General features: G+C 44.9%; 1 protein-coding gene across 1 annotated transcript; it reads left to right on the top strand.

The window, feature by feature from the left end:
• The first annotated feature begins 131 nt into the window (after positions 1 to 131).
• Klf5 (KLF transcription factor 5) lies at positions 132 to 16,986 on the top strand. Its single transcript, XM_075949505.1, has 4 exons — positions 132 to 685; positions 2,855 to 3,731; positions 4,867 to 4,926; positions 15,171 to 16,986. Exons 1-4 carry the CDS (start codon positions 449 to 451, stop codon positions 15,347 to 15,349), a joined length of 1,353 nt encoding a protein of 450 aa, XP_075805620.1. The 5' UTR covers positions 132 to 448; the 3' UTR covers positions 15,350 to 16,986.
• The last annotated feature ends 1,913 nt before the right edge of the window (positions 16,987 to 18,899 follow it).

Raw genomic sequence — 18,899 nt, forward strand, 5'->3', positions numbered from 1 at the left:
CGGCCCGTCGGGGGCGGGACCTCGTGGGACTTCGTTCCCATTGGCTAGCTGCTGCCTCTGGGGCCTTACTATTGGCCACGGCGCTGCCAGTCGCGTGAGCTGGTCCTGCCTCCCTGGAGTTGGGTGAAATAGAGGCGGGCGTCAAGTGTCAGTAGTCGCGGGGCAGGTACGCGCGCTCGCAGCTTGCTGGTGGAGCTCGGAGGTGGCGGGAGCGGATTCCGGCCGAGCGAGAGAGCTCTGGGGCGGGGCGGGAGAAAGTGGCGGCCGGAGGACCTCGGCGGTGACGCGTGGCCGAGCCCAGGAGTCCCGATCTACGTGCCCGCCTTCGTGAGCCGCTGGCCGCCGGCCCAAGGGTCCCCGCGTCGAGTCCGCCGTCCCGAGCCAGCCCGGGCGAGGTGGGAATCGCGATCGCCCCGTGCCCCGCGTCTGCAGCCCCCCCTGACCGCCCATGGCTACGCGGGTGCTGACCATGAGCGCCCGCCTGGGACCCGTGCCCCAGCCGCCGGCCACGCAGGACGAGCCCGTGTTCGCGCAGCTCAAGCCGGTGCTGGGCGCTGCGAACCCGGCCCGCGACGCGGCGCTCTTCCCCGGAGACGATCTGAAACACGCGCACCACCACCCGCCTGCGCAGCCCGCGCCGCCGCCAGCCGCCGGCCCACGGCTGCCCTCGGAGGAGCTGGTCCAGGTAAGCAGAGCGGCCGGCCTCCCTCCCCGGGCTCGGGCGTGTCCCGCCACTGCGAGGCGCGGGCGACAGGGGCCGCTCCAGGCTGGGACGCGCGGGAGCCGGTGCCCGGGTGGGCAGCCCCGCCCTGCGCTCCCAGACGGGGCGCCGCGGAGTGGATGGGGGAGCGGGGCGGGGGCCCACTCGATCGGCCCAGGGGTGCTCGCGCGCACCTTGTCTGTTTTTCTTGAGTGGGAATGGAAGCTTGTGTCCACACTTAATTTGACTTGAATTGTTTCACCTTGACGCTCTCTCCCGATGGCCCTGGCCTAGGAAGTCCACCTGCCTAAGTCCTCTGGGATGAAGTCGAAATGCAGATAGGAGTACTGGGGTTTCATACCCCCGTGGTTCACCTTAGAATGGATTGTAGGGCCCCGTTTGGGAAACTAGAGTCAGAGGATCTAAGGTTGTATTAGAACACTGGGTTTTTTTCCTTAAAAAGAGACACGCGCCCCAAAAGGCCAGGGGTGTTGTTTTAGTGTGCGCGTAAATTTCCTCCCGGAGTCGCGTTGAAAGCTGGCAGTTGGCTTTTACACTTGCCCAGCAGCCGAATTAGAGCAAGCGCCTGTTTCTTTCGCCCACGCACGGGAGTCATATAGCCCAGAAAAAACTTCCCGGGACTTTCAGCTAGTCCCAAGGAAAAAAAAAAAATTGGAAACAGACCCACATGCAAACAGCTGGAAGAGCTAAAATCAGAAACCACTAACCGCCGCGGGAGCGCAGTGCACGAAAGGGTTTTAGTTCGGTTTATTTCAAGACGCTTGGTTTAATAGCCTCTTGCTGTATTGTGTATTTGCACCCAGCGCCTATTTCGCGGGGTCTGCCAGTGTCGTCGTGCTTTGAGAGGACAGTGGCATTTGTCAGATGTGACTCACATGGCTTAAGCATGAATCTTTATTTTTAAGTCGTGCATATCCGGGAAATCCCGTCCGTCCTGGTCCACAACCAGATCCTAATAATCTGAGGTCCGCGATGAAATTCTTTTGGAATTTAGAAGCAGAAATACCACTCTGTTCGCCGATTGGGGTGCAGTGGTTTATTGTTCGGTGAACTATTTCATTTAGTTGGGCTTTGTTTTTTGTTTTTTGTTTTTTTCTAACTTGGTTTTCAATGTCAAGAGAAATTGGGAGAAATTAAGCTTTCGATCTGTAAGGAGGGAAGAAGGGAGCTGGGAAAAGACCGGGCTGTGGGTCTGGAACATTCTTAAACAATCAGGGCCTGGGGGGATATTTGGCTCTTTCGCTCTGGCAGTTGTCTCTTAGTAGATAGGAAGAGGGTACGGGATGACTGCGCTTTTTACAGAGGAGGGGGGAATGTAGCATTGGCCCACGGAGAGGACGTGATAAATGTTTTGCTGATGACTGTGTTGGCAATCCAGCAGCCTCCCCACCCACGGGCGTCTTAGCACCAGTCTACCAAGGGAGTGATTTTCTCCTTGATAATTAAAGATCTGTTTTAGATAGGGATATGAATAGGAACATTTCATTATTACATTAACCAATTAACGAATCTGCTGGTTAGAACCAACATTTACATCCAGTGTTGAAGCTGTAATTGTTTGGTTTTAGTGCAGACGAGGGTTTGCTCCAAACGTTGGAATTTTTATTAATCAAAAAATGAAATGGCCAGAGAACATTTTATGTTAGACAGACTTGAGATACCTAACTCTGCCCACATAAAAGCCCTTTGAAATACTATTTTTAAGATTTGCAAAGGTTTTAGTTTCCAAATAAAGCATGTTAAATGTAACGGATGTGAAGAGAATTGAGGCAGCTTGACAATACTCTGGTACTGAACTCTCACTGACTGCAGATTTAGCCTTCTTGGGCTGGGGTGAGACTTGATTGCATCAGAAGGGAATACGGTTTGTCTTTGCTCCCCCCTCCTCCCTCCCTGCCTCTCTTTCACTTTGTCTGGGGATGATTTGGGGGAGTGATTTTACTAAAGACATCTCATACAGTCTTTTGGTTAACCAATAATTACACAATTGACAAAATAAACCCTTCTGTTTATAAGCAACCCTTAGGAGTTGGCCCCCGGATTGGTGTTGGGAGTTTTTAGTAAGTGCTGTTTATTTGTGCTTCCTGAATGAATCGGTGGATTCACTGTGTACTTGGACCTCTTCTTTTGTAGACGAGATGTGAAATGGAGAAGTACCTGACACCTCAGCTCCCCCCAGTTCCAATAATCCCAGAGCATAAGAAGTACCGACGAGACAGCGCTTCCGTGGTAGACCAGTTCTTCACTGACAGTGAAGGCTTACCTTACAGTATCAACATGAACGTCTTCCTCCCCGACATCACTCACCTGAGAACTGGCCTCTACAAATCCCAGAGACCGTGCGTGACACAGATCAAGACCGAACCTGTTACCATTTTCAGCCACCAGAGCGAGACGACGGCCCCCCCTCCTCCAGCCCCGACCCAGGCCCTCCCCGAGTTCACCAGTATATTCAGTTCCCACCAAACCACAGCTCCAGAGGTGAACAACATCTTCATCAAACAAGAACTTTCTACCCCAGATCTTCATCTCTCTGTCCCCTCGCAGCAGGGCCACCTGTACCAGCTATTGAATACACCGGATCTAGACATGCCCAGTTCTACAAACCAGACGGCAGTAATGGACACCCTGAATGTTTCTATGTCGGCCGCCATGGCAGGCCTCAACACACACACTTCTGCTGTCCCGCAGACTGCAATGAAACAGTTCCAGGGCATGCCCCCTTGCACATACACCATGCCAAGTCAGTTTCTTCCACAGCAGGCCACTTACTTTCCCCCGTCACCACCAAGCTCAGAGCCTGGGAGTCCCGATAGACAAGCCGAGATGCTCCAGAATTTAACTCCTCCTCCATCCTATGCTGCTACGATTGCTTCTAAACTGGCAATTCACAATCCGAATTTACCCGCCACTCTGCCAGTCAACTCACCGAGTATCCCACCCGTCCGATACAACAGGAGGAGTAACCCCGATCTGGAGAAAAGACGCATCCACTACTGTGATTACCCTGGTATGTGGTCTGTGTGCTTGAAGCATGGCCCGTGTTTTGTGTTGGGTGTGCTCAAGGGCTTTCGCCTGCATGCACGTGTGTACGTGTGTTCGCACCGTTTTGAACCTTAGGCATGAAAATATATAGTAACGGTGTATTTGACAGTTAAAAATAAATCACCTAGTTTCTCTTATATTCTAGTCCTGCATTTTATGCTGGTGGGTACTTAGGTCTGTTGCTTGTCTTATGTATTTATGTCTTATGTAGTCAGAGATGGCTCATGCCTTTAATTTCAGCAGTGAGGCTGAGGCAGGAAGATTGCACATTCGGACTAGCCTGGGCTACATAGCAAGATCCTGGCTCTTAAATAACAATTTCCACAATTTTTTTTTTAATGATTAGAGCATTCTAGGGAATAAGTTAACTTGGATTTCTTTCTCTTTAGTAGTAAATAAAACTTGGGTTTCATTTAGTCTAAGAAATTGTGTCATTCAATTCCAAAAACTCTCCTGGAGATTGAGTAGGGTGAGAGGCGTGGTGACAATGAAGTTCAGGGTGTGGGTCCCTCTTAGCAAGTACAAGGCTGCTCGCAGGACAGATTGGAGGAAGAGTTCCGTTAGTGTGTACACATTCTCGAATGAGATACGTGACCCAAAATATAATTTGACGGTAATAAATATATCTCCAGGTTGCTGGCGTAAGCGAGTTTATGATTAATATAGGACACAGTTTACTGGCTACGGTGCGTGATGTGGCGTGACATGCTAAATGAACAAAAAAAAAAACAAAGTGGGAGTGTGGAAAGTTATAGTCATCTTGGGTGAGGACTTCCACGGTCAGCGCCTCATCCACTAAGCTAAAGATATATATACTGGGACAACTCAAGTCACTGAAGCTTGTCAAAAAGCACACATTTCCCATTTGTTCCTTGGCTGGATTGCCCATGTTCAATGCTCCCAAAGTGATCCATAGGTCGGATCACCTCCCTCTACCTCCTAATAAGATCATGGGGGAGGGCGCCTTGAAATTGCTTTACCGAAGCTTCCCAATATTGTCTTTAAAAGCCAGATTTAAACAGGGACTCTTCAGATGTAAAGGTTTCACAAGGCCCTGGAATTGACAAGCTGCTCTTCCTCTCTCTGTTCCTTTATTTTAGGCTGCACTAAAGTTTATACAAAGTCGTCTCATTTGAAAGCTCACCTGAGGACTCACACGGGTAGGTAATTTTCTTGCTAATTCCGCGAGTTGTGTAAATAGCATAAGTGGCATTCACCCTTTTAAAAGCCAACACGTGTTTGATCTCCTCTTTCTGTCGACTTTTTTTTTAATGGCCTACCTTTTCACCGAGGGCTTGGCTCAAAATTCAGTTCCCCAAGAAAGCCTGGTTCCAGGCAAGCTGAGGGTTCCCTCAGTGAGACCTTGCCCTATCACCTCCCAGAGAATTAATGACCCCCCCCAGAACGTAAACAACAGTGTTTACTAATGGATTTTAAAACTTTAATGGCAATGCTTATTTCTGTTTTGAAAGAAGGAAAAATTCTTGGTAAATCATCTTGCTTTAATAAAGCCCCTTTAAGCTGAAAAACTTTTCCGCTTAGCATGTTAAGCGGTAGTGCTTAACATCGGTGGCTTCAAATATTTGTGTTTGGCATATTTGCTGTGTCTGAAACACAGGCCTGAAATCTGCCGGGTATTAAAGTAGGGTGGTCAGAGTGAAGGGCGATAGTTGAGACATTACTCCATAGCCAACCTCAGCCCTGGCTGGGTTGAGAGTCCTCGTCTTAAGTCAGTCTTCCGTTTTCATCTCAGATGAAGCATGCTTTTGAGTTCAGTCTCTAATTTTATAATGATTTGTTTTGTTAAATTCACAGCAGCCCTTTGTGGGAGCTATTAATTTTGAAGCCTCATATCAAAAAACACGTTTAACATGAAATTTGGTAGCGTACTTTATTAAAGGGTTCCACATACCCATAATATTTTCAAGTGTCTGGATAATGTTACTATTGTAATTTTCTTTAAAAAAAAAAAGCCCTAAAGGAAAAAACCAGATAAAAGTGGCTGCAGTTTTCCCTCAAAGACAGCCTCCTTACCTGAAGTTCAAAGAATAAGTTTGCTAATAAAAGCAGTGACCTAGCAAAATGTATTATTCCATCATTGCTATGGAAACCAAAGTATTCAACAGTTCCTTTGAATGGGTTGTTGGATTAGTGTGAGGACTTGAATCTCCCTGGGCTAGATGTTACTATGGAAATTGAGTTTTGATAAATGAAGTAGTTATCTGTAACTGCTGCATTAAAAAGTAAAAGCCTTGAAACAAAGGTCAGTGCTGAACTGGAGCCCTGAGAGGGGGCGGTTGCAGGCGTTTTTGCGCTCGATATCTGAATGCTAAACACTTCTTGAAACCCAAATGGTACTGTCGACAATGTGCTAGATACCAGGCCTTTCCGAGAAAAGGTGGCTCCCGGCTTTATCTGTGATAGGAATGGATTGTTTTGGCCTGAGGTTATTTTGTTTGCAGGTAATCGCAAACAGAATAATCCAGCACATGATAAGAAAGTCTAATCTTAAATTTCCAAAATACAGTTGATACATGCCAGAAGATTCCATGTAGAAATAGAAAAAGAAAAGAAAGAAAGAAAAAAAACACCAAAAAACCTAAAATATCTGGTTTCCAGACTGCTGTTGTATTAGGGAAACACTGAGCTTTTGGTCAAGGGGAAATAGAACTAGCTTAGAAACATTTGAGCTATTGTTCTCCCTCTCTCTTTCTCTCCCTCCTTTCTCCTCTTGGTCCCTCATCAGAAGTCCTTGAAACGGGAGATAAGGAAGAGGGAATGTATTTTCGAGGTTAAAGTCCCGTAATAAAAGAAGTGTGCAATTGCACATAACGAAGTAATCACCTGCTTATTGGCGGGGTGTCGTCAGGCCATATCTAAATAGCCTTCCACCCCTGTCGGGGTTTACTGCTCTGAATGCTTGTACCTAGTATCCTGGAACTTGACCTGCTGGCAAAGAAATTTAATAGTGGGTAGTCTGAACAATGCCTGTACTAATAAAAAAGCAAACCGAGACAGAGGACCTAGGCCTAGTTAGGGTCCCATGCGGGGGACTTTTTCACTTGATGGTAAATATCGTGGCCTTAAACGTCTAATAAGTAAGACCACGTAATGCCGTTTAATAAAGTTTTGTTTGATAGTCTTTCAAATGCCTTGGGGAGGGTTTGTAACAGACTCGCTCATCTGGCTAAACCCGTTCTTAGGTAATCATAGAGCATTGAGGCTTTCTCCTCATTTCTAGTTTCTAGACAATGCCTCTTAAAATTACCTGTTCGCTGGCTGCCGTTGTCTCCTCCCTTCCTCTGCTCCTGCCCAGTGAGTGCACAGGCAGCCAGCAGATACTGGTGTGCTGTTTTGTTCCTTTTCCTTCTAATGCCCAGGCAGAGGAAACAGTTTTTGCTTCTTTTTTTTTTTTCTGAATAGAATCTCCGATTTAGTACCTTGTCTTGCTTTTCTTTCTGTCCCATTTCCTCCCACTTGGAAAACTTGTTAGGGGACTTCAAACACTACGTGGCAATGTTGTGTATTTGACAAAAGATGCTTCTCTAATGGTTGCTGGCAGAAGGAAGCACCCCGGCATTTCTGCGGAAAGTAATTGGAGTTGCTTTCAAATGTCAGGTTACCATATGTCTCGACCGATTTAAGCAATTAAACAACTTTTCCCCAATGCTCTGTTTAATGACTTATTTTCTGGGGTTCCAGGTAGTGACTCTGTAACCTGAGTTACAGAGGGAATCTAACCAAATACCCTGACACTCAGCACAGCTATTCCTAAACCAGGACAACAGTAAAATGCCAGTCTGCGTTTGGAGTCCCAAGTATCATAGAAGTCAAGGTTTCTAAGTTCGGAGGTCTTGGGTGTCTTTAGAGAGAAACTCGCCTAAAAGAACTTAAAGCTCTACTGTGTATGTTCAGACGAGATCCAAGACATAACTATCTGTGTTTATCTGCATGTAGGATGGCACGCTTGTGGGCTCATAGGCATCCTTTATGTGAGTGAGTGGGTGATTGTGAATGGCATCTGTGATACGTGTGCACAAATTATTAATATGCTTCTGTTTAGAAATAGTTAGAGCTGCTTCTAGGCAACAGGGTTAGTAAGCGGTCTATTCCCAAATCAAAATATTTGTATTTTGAATAGCATTTAAAAGAACATTTCATTGAAGTTCTTAGGCCTTGTGATGTTTACAAGGGAGAGACACAGTGCCATCGTCTTCGCCTGACCACCTTTCAAAGAATGCCTAGCCTAATTCTATGCTCGTAAGCCACCAAGATAGAGAAACTGTCTTCTGTAAACGGCTTATCGCTCCTGTGTTCATATGCTCAGTACTGGTTTTAGAAGACAACTTTCTGCGTTCTAGGCTGTCTTAGCAATGAGCTACACCCCAGACTCCTTCCCAGAATTCCATTAGGAGGACAGTAGAATTCCACTGTTCGGCCTTGGCTTTGTGCAGCAGGGCATATATAGAATTAGCAGTTGTATTAACCACCTGGGAGCAGGGGTTGGAAAAGAAAAGGGGCAATTAGAAATTCCCACAACCAACGTGGCAACGAGAGCAAGAGCACAGGGGACTCTTGAGTACTGTATTCTCCTGATGAGGATGGACTGGAACCTGTCCCCCAGTGTGACAGGGCAAGCCCCTACCTTGTCCCTTAACCTGCTGTGGAAACCAGATTATCCAGTGACATTGATTTGTAAGATGTTTCCATGTGTCCCCACCACCACCACACACAGGGTTTCTCTGTATCTCCTCCGGCTGTCCTGAAACTCACTCTGTAGACCAGGCTTCCACGTCTGCTTTTAAAAGTACACAATTTTGGCTTCTGCTTTAGTTTCTAAGTTTGACGTGGGGACTGAGGGTCCCCCGTCTTTGCTGGGAACTTAATTTCCACAGGCTCTATCAGACACAGTCTTGATACTGTTGGCATCCGAGATGTTTTTAGTACAGGCATTTTTTTTTTCCTCCACTGAAGAAGAACTCTAGACTACTGTGGAAAGGGGTGAAAGGCAGTAAACAAGAACCAGGAAGGATTCGCTTCCAGGCCATAGTGGATGCTGGAGGTCATACGGGTTGGATCTGGACGAGATGGACCACTAGTTGGATTCCTAACCTGTTGTGTCAGGATACATTTGCATGAGGGAAATATTTTGTACATATAGTATCTAGTGATTTTCACGTATTTAAAAACAGTACATTGGAAAGCTTCACAGTTCAGCATTTGGTGATAGGCGTTAGTATTTCAGTGTTCTGGTTCACTTGGAGCTTTGAAATTTATTTTTTACATTGACTTTACAGCCGTTTTTTTGAGTAGTGGCTTACAGGATTGTTGGTTTAGACCCCAGGAAAGGTACTTAGGAGCATGAAAGCTTAGAAACGATTTCTTTTTAATGACTCACTGAGAAGACTAAACTTCCCTTCAGGGACGAGTTCTTTCATCTGAAAAACATTTACATAGGAAATTGATCAAACATTGTTTCAGGATGATAAATCTTATCAAAGGTTAAGAAGTATTTAATTCAGCAGATATTTTTTCACTGGTTTTCTGAAGAATCCAAAGAATTAATCTCATTTTACCCTTTAGTTTTTAAACTAGTGGGAGGAGAGTTCCTACGTAGATGAAACACAGTTGTTGAAATTGAGAGAGGCAGTCAGCCGCGTGAGGGCTGGAGGAACGCAGAGAACAGTATTTAAAAATATATATTTTAATTACCCAGGAATTTTCCTTTGCCGAGTATTTTTAGTTCTACCTGATGGCCCACATCTTTTCTGGTGAAAGATTAGAAACAAAAGTCACCTCCTACTTGAGGGGAAATGACTCTGGTCTGCCTGGGCGCTTCATATTCGTGGATACCTAATTAGTCTGGCTAAGGGGAAGGAACTGCTTTAGAAGCACAGAGTGGCTAGTTTTTTGTTTGTTTTGCCCCTAAAACATCTACGAAGAATGAATTCCCTTTGACTACTTCATAAAGAAGCAGGTGGGCTACTGGGCAGGGGAGCCAGCGGAAGAGCTGGGTGCACGAAAGGACGACAGCCTTTCACTGACATTTTAGGTGTTTTTGTTTGAAGTTAGTTTGGGACCTTAATAAAGAACCAATCCAGTGGCATCATTTTGTCAGGAGCTTTGAGAACTGGTGCTTCATGTCAACTCTGAGCACTTGTTGAGGCTGAGAAATGGTCCACTCTGCCTGTCCCTCAGTCTCCACAGCAAGGTCACGCTCCATGCTTTGCTCCAGTACATGGATGCCCTCTGGTCCCCGAATAAGACCCCTTGGTGCTTGTGACCAGCCCTGTGGCCTTGCAGAACTATGGGGGCTGTTCCAGTTCTATAATTCGAAATTTGTTTACAGAGAATCTCTATCCTGCTGACCTACAGGATAAGGGATTCTAATCTTTTATCTCAAAGAAGAGTTGTCATCTGAATATAGCTGATGATTCCTGTGGTCCCGAACCTCACAGCAGCCTTCTTACTGCCCTCATCTTCATTATGAAAATAACTGCTCAGACTTGGCTGAAACATTGTTTTCAGAGAGGCAGTAGCGGAGGAGTGCAGAACAAAGGGGCAGCCAGGAACACAACATACAGCCCACCGCTAACACTCTCCCCTCCCTGCCCAGGGCCGCGTTAAACAGTTCAAGTACATTTTAAAAACCAGATCCTGGGGACTGAGTCCGCCACCCTGTGCACAGTCTGTGCCGCTGAGACGCATCCCTAGTCCCAGTTAAAGCCCGCTTATATGGTGAGGGCACCAAAATCTTTTCATGGAAAAGAACTGGCAGGGTTTTCTGTAGTAAATAAAAAAAAAAAAGTCAGTGAGCCCAAATCCCTATCACTTCTCAGATATGTAAATGCTATTTTCCATGATTCCTTCAATGGTTTCTCTTTTCCCCTTTTCTTATTAGAAGCAAATCTGGTCTTGAGTCTGTTTCAGAAGTGAATACCCGCAAGTCCGTGGTAGGGAGGGCGGTTATTGTTAGGGACCTAATTATCTATCATACTAGGCAATAGTGCAGGTGGTGTCCCCTTAACATTGGTTTCAGTTCTGGTAGTTTGTGGCTTTTATCTTTATTATATTGATTAGAATGACTTTTCAACGTGGACAAGGAAACAGATAAATTTACTGTAATAAACCTTAGAGCTACCTTATTTCCTTTGTCACAACAGTCTATGTAGAACTTTCTAGTAAAGGACCTTGGTATGCGACTATTGAATCTGTTCAACAGAGCAGAGAAACCTCCCATTCTATTGCAGGTTCAGAAGTCTCTGGTTTCCCTAGTATTGGCTGTCCTGGAATTCAGCTTTGTAGACCAGGCTGGCCTTGAATCCACAGAGATCTGCCTGCCTCTGCCCCTCGGGTAAAGGCGCGTACTAGCACTGCCTGGAGAGAGGTCATCTTTAAAATCTGTTCATCAGAGATTCTTACTGAGGATGTTTTTGAAAAGTTGTCAGAAAAGTGTTCTTGAGCCCAGTGGAAGAAACCTCATTAAGGTTACGTCTGGAGATGGAACAGCCTTCAGAGTCTCCTAGATGAGGCTCTGTCTAGCGACGGAGGACCCTGCACCTCACACAGTCTAGGCTTTAAGGGCCTCTGAGTCCATTAGCTATCCCATTCTCATGAGAGACTGTAGAATCTGAGTGAATTTGAACACGTATGTGCTCACTTCTTGAATCATTGAAAGGGTGTAACAGTGTTTGCTAATGGAGACTTAAGTGGGACATTAAAGAAAGTGCAGGCCAGGGCTCTTCATGCGGAGCCCATGGCTCAGCTTCTAACTTCCGCAGTTGCTGTGAGAGTGGAAGGAGAGAAGTACCTAGCTCTAGAGCAGACTTCTGGAGGCCCCAGGAAGCCTTGTCTCTTCCGGGTAGGTGTTTTTGCTAGTAGCTTTATCAGCATGGGGCATGTGTGTGTTTAGCTTGGACATATTTTTCAGAAGTTAGGGATTCTTCAGCCATCCCTTCTAGCTCTAAGGCAGGGAAGAAAGTGCACACTGGGAGATAAAGCAGAAAGGTTTCCACCCCGCACAGCCTCGCCACTGTTTTCGCTTTGCCTTTCTGCAGTTTGACGCTAGCAGCCGAGGGCTTAAAAATACAGCGGATGCTGAAAGAGCTTAACTAAGTATTTCAAATTGGTGGTATTGGAAAGAGATTCTTTAGAAATCCAATTACTTTGGAAAGCTCTATCCTGTTGAAATATAACTTGGAGGAAGTCGGTTTGCTTTCCCAGAAGTACTGACCGTAGTGTTTCTGGCTGAGGAAAAAAGGCTTAAGTCTGCTCCCAGGCCAGAAATGGGGTACCAGCTTCCTCTACGATGTTTTACTTGAACAGTGTTGACACTTGAACAAATCCCATAGAAACTGCCCCAAGTGGGGGGATAGTTGTCCTTGCTTTTATAGTAAGCCTTGGCCCTGGTAACTGCCCTTCCAGACACTGGTAGTATTCTTGGCTGAATAGGCTATAGATGCCCATAAATTGAGAGCAAAACCCCAAATGTTTTAGGAACTTTAATGGCTACTGTGTGTCAACCAATCAGTAAAGTCAACTTTACAAAATATTGGTGCAGTTTATTGCTTTGCAGCCAGTAAAAACAGTGAACAAAAAGAGTCCAGTGTCCCCTGCTTCTCAAGTAAACTCTGAAAACTTAGTTCTCTGTGTGTAATTATTAAATTCAAAAGGCTTCAATGATCCTTCTGAAACTGGGACTCCTGAGGAAGTTTTTTTGCCTTGATTTAAACATCAGAATTAGGTCTCTCCCCCACTGAATAACAGGAAAGTCATGCTACTCTAATGTATTTTCACTCGACATTTCTGTGTGAAATTCTTTCTTCTGTTTGATTCACATCTCTGAGCCCGATAGTCAGAGTTACCACGAGTGTTGAGTTCTCTGTGAATCCAGCATTGTGAGAGTGTAAAGAAAAGAGAAATGACTTCTCAGTTGCTTAAAAGCCGGAGTGTTAGCGTAACTTTCTAGGCTGAGTTTACTATGAGGGAGCAAAGTACAGTTTCAAATTCACCCATCCCAAAGATGCGTGCGTGTGTGTGTGTGTGCATGCACCTGTGCTGGAGGAGAAATCTAGAATAGAGATGTGTGTTTGACTTGACAGTTTTCAAAGAGCATGTATGTAGTTTAGACTAGTTTCAAACTTGTAATCCCCCTGCCTCAGCCTCCCCAGTACTGGGGTTACAGGAATTTACCACCAGGCCTGGCTGAGATGGGCATTTTAAAAACCAGAATGCTGGGAACCAAAAAGAGTGTGTCTTCCATCAGAGGCAGATGGGGGAGCAGAGAGTAGGTTAAGGTGAATGTCCTCTAAGTAAAGGTGCGATGCCTTCGGCCCAGTTTCATACCATCCATTCTGGCCTTTGCTTCTTTGTCCCTCGAGACTTTAGGGTCAGAATAGCAATCGGGACCAGTGAAGGGTACACTGGCCACGTGCTGTGGAAGCTGCAGGGTGTGGACATTAACATTCAACTGAGCAGTCGCAGCTTCTGGAAGATGATACCTCTAAGTTAGACAAGGGCTGTGGAGTTGCTGGCAGAACTACTCCAAGTTTCTTCTTTTTCAGCCCAAACTGGTCTTTATTAGCAATCTTTCTGCCTCAGCTCTGCTAGACGAAAACCCTTTTAGAAGAAGTTGGGGGGAAATTATCCATGAAAATGCCAGCGAAACAAATAATAAATAAATGCAGTCAGTCTTGACCAGGTTTAGTGTTCAAAGGCTTGGAATTTGGGGGTTTGCATAGGAAGATACTTTATCTTAAGTGGGATCAATTCTAAAATAGCAAATTAAAATTGTATTATAAATATGAAGTAATTTTGGAAGTTAAGTGGCTGGTAAATTTGGGGGAAACCTGAGGAATCATACAAGCTGTATGCAAAGGACTGGAAAAAAAGAACTGAAATTGGGCCAGGTTTTTAGGTATCAAACGAGATGCCTGGCCGTTTTGTCTTAATTGTTGTATTCCACAAGTTTTTGTGGCCTGAACAATTGCCAAATTGTTCCTGGGATAAATTTGGGGTGAAGGTTGAGAGAGGGTCTTTTTATATATAGCCCGGGCTGTCCCAGAACTCACTATGTAGACCAGGCTGGCCTGGAATTTACCTGCCTCTGCCTCCTGAGTGCTGGGATTAAAGGTGTGTGCCACCTTGCAGAACACATTTGATAACCTTAGTGGAACAACACTTGAGGCACAAGTTCAATAAACATGTATCCCAGCAAATGCTAGGGTGTAGACAAGGGCTCAGTAGTGTGGTCCCTCCTTGCCTGCCATGCTGAAGGACACAGGTTCAAGTCTCAGCACTCAAAACAACAAACCTAAATGGTCTGACCCACTGGGTAATGGTGGTGCACCCCTTTAATCACAGCACTAGGGAGGCAGAGGCAGGGAGATTTCTGAGTTTGAGGCCAGTGAGTTCCAGGACAGCCGGGGCTGCATAGAGAAACCACAGCCCCCACCTCCCCCCCCCCCACACACACACACAGAAGAAAAGGTCTGACTACTTACCAGTGCAAATTTATCAGTACCAGATTCTGATTTGCTTAAAGAATTTATTAAATACCAAAAGCTTTTCTGGCTTGTTTTGCTTCATCCTGCACAAAGCATATGCCAAGGTATGTGCTCGTGTGGACATGAAGACAGCGGACTGAGGATATCCGTGTGTTAGCACACACCTGTAGTCCAGGCACTTGGGAGGTGGAGGTGGAAGCTTCGGGAGCTCCAGATTATCCCCACCTAAGTAATTGGAAACCTATGAGATACTTCTAAAAAAGACACAGCCTGTGGGTCCCGGCTCTACACTGACAACCCAGGAGCAGGGGTAGGCTAGACAGCGGCACATGAGCTTAGTGGTGAAGGTGTGGTCTGAGCAGCAGGTGCCCTCATTGGCATACGCCATTATTTTTGTTTGATCACAAAGAACATTCATTTGTAAGATGTCATTATCCAAAGGCACATGCTCACTTTAAAAATGCATTGGTTAGCTACAGAGAAACCCTGTCTTGAAAAACTGAAGGAAAAAAAGAAAAGAAAAAAGAATGTATTGGTTTAGGGTTACCCCAAATAGAGACACTGATTTATTTTGCATTTGCCTAAGATATCCATTCTTCAGCCTCCCTCCTCTTCACCTCCATCCCAGTAATGTATTGCTAGATTGCTTCCCACTTGCTATGTAGACCAGGCTGGCACTGAGAGCTGTAAAAGGCGAGGTAGCCCACGCCCAGTTGATTCTCCAGCTTTTGAAAGACATAGGTTGTCCTTATCTTGAGGGTCACAGGTGGCATCCTCCATGGAGGGACTTGATGCTCTGAGGGGCAGCGCCCTTCAGTTCTCAGGGGCGTTCAGAGCGCGGGCTTTGCACTCGGTCTTATGGCAGCCCCTCACCTTGCCTTGTCTCTTCCTTGCCGCAGGTGAGAAGCCCTACAAGTGCACCTGGGAGGGCTGCGACTGGAGGTTTGCGCGGTCGGACGAGCTGACCCGCCACTACAGGAAGCACACGGGTGCCAAGCCGTTCCAGTGCGGGGTGTGCAACCGCAGCTTCTCCCGCTCCGACCACCTGGCGCTGCACATGAAGCGACACCAGAACTGAGCGCTGTGCTGACCTGACCGCCCGACGCCTGGCAGTCTGCTCTGCCACCCTTTAAACCGCAGACCTAACTTCATATATAAAAAGAGGAAAAGAAAAGAAAAAAAAAACAAAAGAACTGGAAATGTATATTTTGTATATTTGTGGCCACAGGGAATACATTGTATTCATACCAAAGTGTTTGGTTATTTTGAGAACCTGGAAGCTCGCTGTCATGCTCACTGCTGGCTTTAGTCCAGCAAACTTCATCTCCAGACAGGCAGCCACATCTCAGCATGGGGAACCGGTGGGGGCGCACGGGGTGCGTATGCTGTTTCTATGCCGACTGCACACGCTATCATTGGTGACATTGTTTAGTATAAACAAACCAGTTGACAGGCATCCGACAGATTGTCAAGATTTTACTTGACATGGACTTGTTTTTTTTTTTTTCTTCAAGATTAGATTATTTCCATAGCGGAGGTACGCAGTGTACCTGGCAATTCACAAATAGCCATTGAACAAATGTGTTTTGTTTTTGTTTTGTTTTTTTTATATGAGTTGCCTATATTTGCTATTCAAAATTTTGTAAATACGCAAATCAGCTTTATAGGTTTATTACAAGTTTTTAAGGATTGTTTGGGGGGGATATCAGACTTCTTTTGAAAATAACTATGAATACATGTAAAGGTAGAATTTGTGGTTAAGATACCTCTCAAAAAAGTTACCAAATCCATTGCTTTGGGGAGGGAATAATCATTCGAATGAGTAAAATGCAAATTTCGCTCTCTGATTGAAATAAGATTGTTTATTTTAAATATGAAAGATTTTTTTTATATGAATTTAAACTGAAGAGCTTAAAGATAGTTAGAATACACAGACATTAAAGGTCCTACCATAATTTAAACAGTATCATTGAAGTGGGTGAGGGCTAGTGTGGCTGTCACACGTGTCCTTGTTGACCTTCGGGCTCTGTTTGCACTCGTGAAAGCATTGAATCTGGTGCAGTTCATGTTGACTGGGATGTTTGCTCCTGCAGTACTGTTGGTTAAATGACAATTTATGTGGATTTTTGCATGTAATATCCAGTGAGACACAGTAATTTTTTATTGAAATTACAGTGCTGTGTAGTTAATCTGTTAATACTGACTTGGTGTCTGCTTTTAATATCAGTGATAGGTTGAAAGCTTACCAATATGCAATCTCATAGGAATGTGACGTTGATGCTGTTAACCAAAGGGCAGAAATCATAAGCAAAATGCCAAAAGCGGTCTTAATTGAAATTTTAATTCTTGTTTTTAAAATATTGTTTATCATTATTTATTTTGTGGTAATATAGTAAGTTTTTTTAGAAAACAATTTTCATAACTTGATAAATTATAGTTTTGTTTGTTAGAAAAGTTGCTTCACTGTGTAAATAGGTGACAAACGGTGTAAATAGTTTTGTAAGAGGCTTCAAGATGTTTATACGTGGACACACCTACATCAAAAGCGTAAATCGGCTGCTGTTTTGCTTCTTTGTCCCTTATTTTTGTATTGTGGTCATTTCCTATGCAAATATCGGAGCAAACAGCTGTATAGTTGTAGAATTTTTTGAGAGAATGAGATGTTTATATATTAACGACAATTTTTTTTTTTGAAAATAAAAAGTGCCTAAAAGATTTCTGTGGTGCCTTCTTTACCTTCCATAGCAGAGAATGAGCATTATTTCCATATTCTCATATGGAAAGACTTAGAGAAAGCCCGGAGACCTGTTTTCACAGCAGGCACTGGCCTGTAATCCTAGTCTCTCAGGGCTGAACTCAAGGACATAGTGAGGTATCCGCAAAGGAAAAACCCTTTGGATCACACTGCCTTGAAGATGTAGCAGGAGTTATTTAGGAATTGAAGTTTAGACTGGGTGTGTATCTTGGTTGATAGAGTGGATTGCCTAGCAAATGTGTCCATAGCCCCGGGTTCCGGCCACAGCCCTGCGTCAACCAGGCAATGAAGGTGCACACTCACATCTCAACTCTGATGGAGACAGGAGCATCTGAAGTTCAGTTACCCTTAGTTACTCCATCTTTAAGAAGGGAACCCAGTGTACTCAAATACAGTTTGCAAGACTGGCTTCCTCCTGTAAGGAAAGAAGGGCAGGGGATGTCTACAAGTGGAGAACTCTGTGGACACTACCTGGGCCAGGGGACCAAGTTCTACACCAGCAGTGATAAGTGATCATGACCTGATAAAAATAAAATTTGCCCCTGTTGTCTTAGGACATATATTTCCTGTGTCATGAGAGGCAACAGGCAGCACCTATAAAATACTATCGAGGCCAGGAAGACACTCTGAAGCTATGGGTAAGGCCTGATATCCCAAAGCAATGATGGAGTAAACGACTGAGGGAACTGGGCATGGTGGCCAGTACCAGACTCAAGAAATGAGGTGGAGGAAGGAAAGGCCAAGGAAACCTACAAAATCTCCAGTGTGCCAGTGTTAGTTCATCCACTGTGATAATTGTATCAGTTAATGTATACTTTTTATTGTTTCTTTTGTGTTCCTAATGTATACTTTTAATAATAAGGCAACATGGGGGTAGGATTGTAAGAATTTTATTATCATTGTTAAAAATCTTTTGTCTTGAGACAAGGTCTCACTGTATAGTTCTTGGCTGTCCTGCAACTTACTTTGTAGACCAGGTTGGCCTCAAACTCACAGAGATCTGCCTGCCTCTGCCTTCCAATGCTGGAATTAAAGACCTGTGACACTATGCTTGAAGTATAAGGTGCTGGCTGAATCAAACCCAGGCCTTGGACTTCAAAGGAAACAATGGGGCAGCTACGATACATTCCCCAGCCCTGGCCACTGGCTTCTGGGAACAAGGACGTGGGTAGTTAGTTGAAATTTATAATTGTATGAAGTAGCCCCCAACTTACACCTGTGAACCTCGTTCTTGATTTGGTTCCCAGACCTCGTTGGTATTGAAGTTCCTAGTATTGTAATACAAGTTGTCCCTAAATGACAAAACAAGCCATTTCTGCTTCTTCCTGTCACTTAACTGTTCCTCTCTCCTCTTCATAGGCTGCTCTTAAGCGGGTCTTGATTCACACTGACTGACTCTTTCCCTTGTGCTAGCCACCTGCTTGAATTCTTGTCTGCCTTTCTTGGCCGCAGTCCTGTTGTATTTAGGGACATACAACACTTTAGTATTTGAGTCATTGTTCTAACTTTGATTGGTAGCCTTTCTTGTATGTTTTTCACCTTCAGATTTTCAATTTTTTAAGATAATGTATTTATTCTTAGTGCTTGGAGGGCATGTATGTCAGCGTGAGAATGTCAGATCTTGGAGCTACAGACAGTTGTGAGCTGCCATGTTGGTGCTGGGAATCAAACTTGGGTCCTCCAGGAGAATAGCTAGCTCTCTTAACCACGGAGCCATCTCAACAGAACCCTGAGAATTTTAATTTTTTTGTGAGACCATTACCACTTCATTGGAAGAATTTAGCCTTTCTTGCATTACTGCTCTTACTAGCTAATAAAAGGCATCTTAAGAGATAATTCCAGCCAGGCGGTGGTGGTGCAAGCCTTTAATCCC

The sequence above is a fragment of the Microtus pennsylvanicus genome, chromosome 15 (genome assembly GCF_037038515.1).
Source record: "Microtus pennsylvanicus isolate mMicPen1 chromosome 15, mMicPen1.hap1, whole genome shotgun sequence".
Lineage (NCBI taxonomy): Eukaryota > Metazoa > Chordata > Mammalia > Rodentia > Cricetidae > Microtus > Microtus pennsylvanicus.

Bases quoted from the DNA above. Each gene is read 5' to 3' on its own strand.
- Klf5 (XM_075949505.1), top strand. From the start codon at position 449: ATGGCTACGCGGGTGCTGACCATGAGCGCCCGCCTGGGACCCGTGCCC. The intron at 686-2,854 runs GTAAGCAGAGCG...CTTCTTTTGTAG, and splicing joins CCTCGGAGGAGCTGGTCCAG to ACGAGATGTGAAATGGAGAA. The intron at 3,732-4,866 runs GTATGTGGTCTG...CCTTTATTTTAG, and splicing joins CCACTACTGTGATTACCCTG to GCTGCACTAAAGTTTATACA.